Source organism: Myotis brandtii, unplaced genomic scaffold, assembly GCF_000412655.1.
Source record: "Myotis brandtii unplaced genomic scaffold, ASM41265v1 scaffold1152, whole genome shotgun sequence".
NCBI lineage: Eukaryota > Metazoa > Chordata > Mammalia > Chiroptera > Vespertilionidae > Myotis > Myotis brandtii.
The window spans coordinates 171539-178731 of NW_005353977.1; the positions used below are offsets into that span (position 1 = coordinate 171539).

Sequence of the window (7193 nt, forward strand, 5' to 3'; positions counted from 1 at the left end):
ACACCCATCATAACCACCAACCTAGCAGAGCGCTACCCCACTTTATATCTGAGGAAACTGAGGCTCAGCTGATTTGGCCAAATGTCATGGGTTTGAAGCTTCGCTACTTCCTTCCATGAAATCTCACTTCCTTCAGTTTTCTCATCTGTAATTTTTGCTACTGTTATGAATCGTAATGTAAATATCTGATATGCAGGATGTATTTTCATTGTTCGAGACCCACAGGTTGAGAACCGCTACTCTAAAGATTGTACTGGTAAGGAAGAAGGAAACACACTAATGAGGAAACATTTTACAACAGAAAAAGAAATAAAGATCATCTGCAAAATTATTCCATCTCACCAGAGATGAAAAAGACTATACTATCAAGCTATCAGATTTTTCTTTCTCTCTCTCTCCTGTCCCCCTCCCTCTTTCCTTCCTCCCCCCTTCCTTCCCTCCTTTCTTCTTTCTTTTTTTCTAAAAATGCATAGCAAGGATGAGAAGAATATTATAAATTAGACACACTTAGAGATGGCTAATAGTAATCTAAAGGGGCATATCTTTCTTTTCCCCTCCTCTCCTTTCTTCCGTTTTCTCCTCCTCCTTCACTACGTTCCTTTTTAAATATTTTATTATGGAAAATTTCAAACCTCCAGAAAGTAGGAAAGATAAGATAATGAACTTCCATGTACCCATCACTCAGTTACAACTTTTATTTTGTCGCTGGCATTGTTTCCCTATTCCCCTATTATAAAATACTAGAGCATTTTAAAGGAAATTTCCTCTGTTCAAAAGGCCACCGACCCTATTGGATTAGGGGTCCACCCTTATGACCTCATTTAACCTTACTTATCTCCTAAAGGTCCTATCTCCAAATACATTGGGGGTTAGGGTTTCAACATATGAATTTTGGGTGGACACAATGTAGTCATAGCAGCCACCTTGGACCCAGGGATGGAAGCCAACCCTCCTTGACTGCCCAGGTGTGTGGTTCTCTTTGTTACAGCAGTTTAGCCTATTTCCTAGGCTCATACATATAAGTGTTTACAATAGCTCTACTGAGCAAGAAGAAGAGTATAAAGTGATGGCTTCTAAACAGTCACTCCTGACTGCTACAGGGTGGAAGTGGTGAGTAAACTGAAAATAGAATAGTGAGGGGAGAGCTATCCCACAGCATGTCAAGTTTTATGGTCAGACCTAACATTCAGGTAACTATGAGAAGCATAACTGTTCCTATTCTGTAAGTAAATGCCTAAAACAGTAAGAATCCTTACATCAGTTTTCTTAATGATAATGAAACACCACACAGATTGCAGCCCTTCATACACAGTTTTCTTTCTTTTCCTCCTCCCTCTCTCCTTGGTGGGATGCTGTGTCCCAGGCAGGCCAGGGAGCAAGGTGAATGGCATAGTACCAATGGTGCCGGAACATCTTTCCGAGGTTTTATTTTCAGTTCTCCTCTCTGGAATCTGAGGCCAGAGCAGGGGTTTCCTTGTGAGAGGGAGGGACTTCCATGGTGACCTTCCTACTGGTAGAACGGCAGTAGGGGGCCCCATCGGGTCAAGATGGGGACCTTGGTTGTAAGGCGGTGAGGACAGAGGCAGCCGGGCAGCAGCAGGTAGCCTGTGCCTTCCTCGGCAGCAGGCTGGCGCTCTGGCTCCAGGAGGCATGGGAAGTCAGCTCTCTGGGGGGCCCAGTTCGGATCGCCCTGGGCCAGGGACCAAGCATGGGGAGCTGCGTACACGAAGGGGCGGATACTGGTGCACCTGCGTTTGTGCTCCTCGGTGCTCACGCGGTCCAGTGGTGGGAAGAAGCCGGGCTGTCCCAGGTCTCTGGCAGTCATGTAAGGTCTTTTGAAGGCAGGGTATCCATCCTTTAGCTTGGGGTTGAGGCTGGGGGTGAGCTTATAAAATTCTTTTTCCCTGAGCTGGGTGTCCACCTTCATTTGCTGTGGGAACAAATCACACATGAATGGAGGGCAGAGCGAGATGGAGGACGGGTGGCTTCCTTGGAAGTATCTACGACAGAGCACACTTTAGTAAACAATTTAAATTAGTTCTTGAATGGCGATATAAACAACAGAGGGAAATGCTGAAATAATACAGAAGGGTTAATCATGAAAAGTCTCTCCCATCCTCATCTCCAGAGGCAACCACAGTCACTAGTGTTTTTTTGTAACTTTCTAGAAATATCATCTGTACATGTAGACATGTGTGTGTATATCCACCCCTTGGTTGGTGTATAAACAATGCACATTATAAATGAATTCTGTACTTTGATTCTACTAAATAACGTAGCTCAGAAGTTGTTCCACCTTTGTGTAGACATTATTTTTAGTGCAGCTACCTCTAGGCAGAACAGGATGTCTTACATATAACTGATAAATGAAAGCTGTCCAGAATTTAAAGGACTCCTACAAATTAATTTAAAAAAAGACAAGCAATTCAATAGAAAAATGGTCAAAAGACATGAACAGACATTTCACAGAATAGTAAATATTCATAACAAGTGAAAAGATATTGGAAAAATATTTCAAAGCCACCAAATTGGTAAAATTTTTAAATGTCTGGTATTGCCAAGTAATGGCAAGATTAGAGTCACAGGCGTGGCTGCCTCTGCTGGGGAGAAAGTCAACGATGCCACCACTGTGGAAACCAGTGATGTCCCCAGGGGCAACCAGTGCCACTCCAGGAATGGGTCTCCTCTCGCACGTGAGGCTGTGCCACATCTTCACCGCAGTGTCTGGGGGCAGGAGGCTAACAAAAAGTAAAAACCCCAAATGTCTGCCACCAGGAGAAGGGCAGCCTGTGTGGCATACCGTGCCATGCAGGACATGAAGACCATCCACATGTGCAGCAAAAAGTGAAGGTCACAGAAGATGCAATATGACCCAACATATAATAAAGTTCCTATAGGTCAACCTAAACAATCTGTCTAGAAGTACACACACGTACAAGTGAAACGATTTCTTCTTAAAAACACATTCACACAAGGAAATGACTAGCCCCACACTCAGCACGGTAGCTATTCTGAAGGTGGGAGGCTGAGCAGGAGGGCGCAGCGTGTTTGCTTTGTCAGTGCTGTCTCACCCATTGGTGTATGTTATTTACACTCTTCTGTATGCATGACCTGTATATATCTCCACACACAGCTATGCAGAAAAGACCTCTTAGACCTCCTGGCATCAGGGATTGTCCTAAGCAAGTGCCTCAGAGGTCCACATGCGTATAGAAATGAAATAAAGATGTTAGTGGGCAGTTGAATGGAAGACAGTGCAGAGCGCGTCTTACCTCTTGCGGTGAGATGCTGGAGTACTTGCGCTTCCCGTGGTGCTGATAGTCGACCATGTAGGAGCTTTGGTAGATGTCTAAATCCACAGGGGCCTGAGGGCAAGGGCGAGTACAAACAAGGCGCTAATGCCCGGCATTGGGAGCTCAGCGTGAGCGTGATCTGGCTTCTGCTGACCTTTCCCACGCACCCTGCTCCCCTCCATGCCCTCTTCCTCACATCTTTCCTCTCTTCACAGGTGCCTGGCACATACGCTTATCTCCTGCTGGAAACACTAGTTGCTCACCTCACCGACTGACAAACTCCTACATTCCTCCAAGACCCAAATTAACTCTCTCCCCCACATCTCTCCAAGAGTCGGCCTCTCTCTTCTGCTCACCTGCACTTGTGTGCACTGCACTGACTTGACGAGTGCACTGGGTTAGGACCTCACCGTAGGCATTCCCTGCGGCCCCAATCCCAGCACAGTGCCCCACACACCGAGGGTGCCTACTAAACGCATACCCAGTAAATAAATGAACCTCCAGAAAATTGTAAACCCTTAGCTTTCCTCTGCCCGTTTACAACAGCAAACATTCCAGAGTCATGACCTGAGGGAGCCTCAGAGCCTAAGAACCCGGCCCTTCCCTGGCCTGTTTGCTGCCGACATTGAGATGGTCACAGGGGACAGAAACAGAAACCCAGGCACTCACCTTCAGGGGGCACACCACACGCGCCATCGCAGACAACCTAGGCACAGACACGCGGGTTAGCCCTGCTTCTACCGCAGGCAGGGAAAGCAGCCACTGCTCACAAGTTGTGCAAAGCAGACACGGGCCTCGCCCCACCCTGTACATTATTCAGTCATCAGGGGTTGGCTGGCAGCAGGGATAAAGGGGCTGGTGGACAGGGGCCCTGGGACAAAGGGGCTGAAGCAGGACCGAGAAGGAATTCGAGCTGTGAGAACATCAGGTTTGCCTCTCAAGAAGGTCAAGTGCAGCCTGGTCATGTTTAACAGCTGCTCTGGGGACAAGTAAGCCCGGCTACAGCACTGGCCAGTTTCCATGGGCACAGGCTCCACCGTGGCTATGTCAAGCTTGGAGCACATTGTCACTGATGGGGAGTTTTGCAGATGTACCCAGACTGGGCCCTCAGAGCTGGAAGGCGCTGCCTCCAGCACAGGCCCCACTGAACGGAGGCTCTGAGCTGCAGAGATGCAGGCAGCCGATTCAGAAGCACACACCGTGTTTTCTAGTAGAGACGGGGGTGTCCAGTGGAGGACAGTTGTGAGGCTCGGTATTCCAGCTAAACAAGAGCATGTGTGGGTCCAACCTTGGCCCTTGGCCCCAGCCCTGAAGTTCTGTGGTGAGGCCTTATACCTGGCACAGGGGAGCTCCCTGAACCCACCCTCGCTTGTGTTCATGGACCCCGAGGTTCTCGATTGGTCCTCCATTTCATTCTCAAGGAGTTCTGCCCTGCACCGCACTCCGCTCAGCGGGCTCTGGGTGCCAGACATCACCTGGCTCCTTGCCCCTTTCTTTTGTGTATAGACAGCCCCCCTCTTGGGGCTGGGACCAGCCCCTGCCCGTCTTGCTGCCGAGGGGGAGATGCTGCTCCTGCCCTGCTGACTGCAGGAGCCCGCTGCATGGAACAGCTCCGCCCACGGCCACGCCTGTCTTTGAGATGAGCCCTGACCTACATGGTGCAGGCTGTTTGGGTCACAGACCCTGGGCATTGTGATTAGGTGACTGGCTAACCTCTTGCATGTCAGTGCCCTGTCCCTGGCCACCTTGCCTCACAGTGAGCCACTGTGTCCCAGCACACCTGAGCCACCATGAACCTGGCAGCTTCGGGAGGGACCCAGGAGGAGAGCTTTCCAGCATTTGCAGAATCAGTCTATTTCCAGGAGAGGGGGACAAACAGACTCCCATGAGAAGTATGACATCAGACTGTGTGTGACTGGATCCGTCTGATACCATCACCCCTTCAGGCCTCTGTTGCCTGAAAGGCTAGCTTATCCCACTTCCATTCATTAAAACTCCACCCTCTTTCACACTCATTGGGAGTATTGGCCAGGAGGTGGAGTAATTGGAACCCTTGAAATTGGGACCAGCATTGCTGGTGGGAATGTAAAATGGTGCAACAGTTGTGGAAAAAGCATGGCAGTTCTTTCAAACGTTAACAGTTACCCGATTGATCCAGCTATTCCACTTCAGTACATTCCCAAAAGGACTGAAAGCAGGGGCTCGAGAAGATGCGTGCACACCCGTGTTCACAGCAGCATCGCTCACAATAGCCAAAGGGTGGAAGCACCCACGTGTCCATCCACAGACGAATGGATAAACAAGACCTTACAGGCAATAGCATATGTTTCAGCCTTAAAAAGTAATGAAGTACTGACACATGTCACAACATAGATAAACCATGAAAAACATTATTCTAAGTGAAATAAGTCAGCCATAAAGGACAAATATTGTATGATTTCACTTATATGAGGTACCTAGGTTCATCAAATTGATAGAGACAGAATGTAGACTAGTCGTTACCAGGCACTGAGATGAGGGAGGAATGGAGAGTTAATGTTTAATGAATATGGAGTTTCAATTTGAGAAGAAAAAGTTCTGGAAATGGATGGTGCTGATGATTGAACAACATCATAAATGTACTTGATGCCAATAAACTGTACACTTAAAAATTGTTAAAATGAGCCCCGGCTGTGTGGCTCAGTTGGTTGGAGCATCAGCCCATGCACCTAAAGGTTGTGGGTTCGATTTCTGATCAGGGCACATGCCCAGGTTGTAGATTCAATCACTGGTCAGGGCACGTGTGCGAGGCAATCAATTGATGTTCTCTCTCACAGCAATGTTTCTCTCTCTCCTCCCCCTCTCTCTAAAATCAATGAAAATATATCCTCGGGTGAGGATTTTTTTAAAAGGTTAAAAATGAGGAAAGCATTAGAGAACTTGCTTCCTGGCAATTGTCAGTTTTGGCTCAAATAAACTGTTGTAAAAACTCTCCCAAAATGGTAAATTTTATGCTATTTACAATGTTTGGGGTTTTTTAATTCTCACCCGAAGATATTTTTTCCATTGATTTCTGGAGAGAGTAGAAGGGAGGGAGGAGGGGGAGAGAGATACATACACATCAACTGGTTGCCTCCTGCACGTGCCCCTACTGGGGCTGGGGAACCTGCAACAGAGGTGTGTGCCCTTGACCCAGGAATCAAACCTGTCACTCATTGGTCCATGCGTTGACTCTAATGACTGAGCAACACTGGCCACGGCTGCTTAAAGGCCACTCTGTTTAAGGGCTACTTTCTCCATGGTCTCTCACCAGATGTCCCCTTTCACTTATTCAGTCAATATTCATTGGGCCCTTATTGTGTATTGGGCACTGTTCTGAACCTTGCAGATGAACGAAATAGGTGGAAATCCTGGGTTGCACAAAGCTCATATTCCGGTGAGAGCAAAACTCAAAGTAAAAGTGCTAAGCAGCGAGCCTTCCTCAAATCGGTGAGGTGACGTGAGAGAGAGAAAGTGACTGCATCATGAGGACACTGAGTCCCTGGATACAGCCATGCCTGAAGCTTGACTACATCTGGATTTTGCAGTTTGTGTGAGCCAATATATTTCTTTTCTTGCTAAAGGCAATTTTAGTTGAATTTATGTAACTTACAGCTAAAGCAGTCTCCACAAATTCAAGGTTGGGGAGCTAAGTAGTTATTCCTCATAACTGACTGGGGGGTCCTTTCAGTAAAGGTCTTACTCACTTTCACGCCCCTCAGTGCACTGTCACACCTAGGGGTTAAAAAGTGCTTGTGAATTTAATAAAACTGAAGGAAATGGCAAAGAAGAGGGTAGAAACAGAATGGCTGCTGAGACAGCAGTAGAGGGGATGGCTAGATCATAAGTGATTTTTGTGCCTTAAGAATATATTTTTCAAGA

General features: G+C 47.4%; 1 protein-coding gene across 1 annotated transcript; it reads right to left on the reverse strand.

The window, feature by feature from the left end:
- Positions 1–1507: 1507 nt before the first annotated feature.
- On the reverse strand, positions 1508–3989 carry TEX37 (testis expressed 37). Its single transcript, XM_005858174.1, has 3 exons — positions 3963–3989; positions 3273–3365; positions 1508–1930 (listed from the first exon to the last, which is right to left on the reverse strand). The coding sequence occupies exons 1-3, from the start codon at positions 3987–3989 to the stop codon at positions 1508–1510; spliced, it is 543 nt and encodes a 180-aa protein (XP_005858236.1).
- Positions 3990–7193: the final 3204 nt, after the last annotated feature.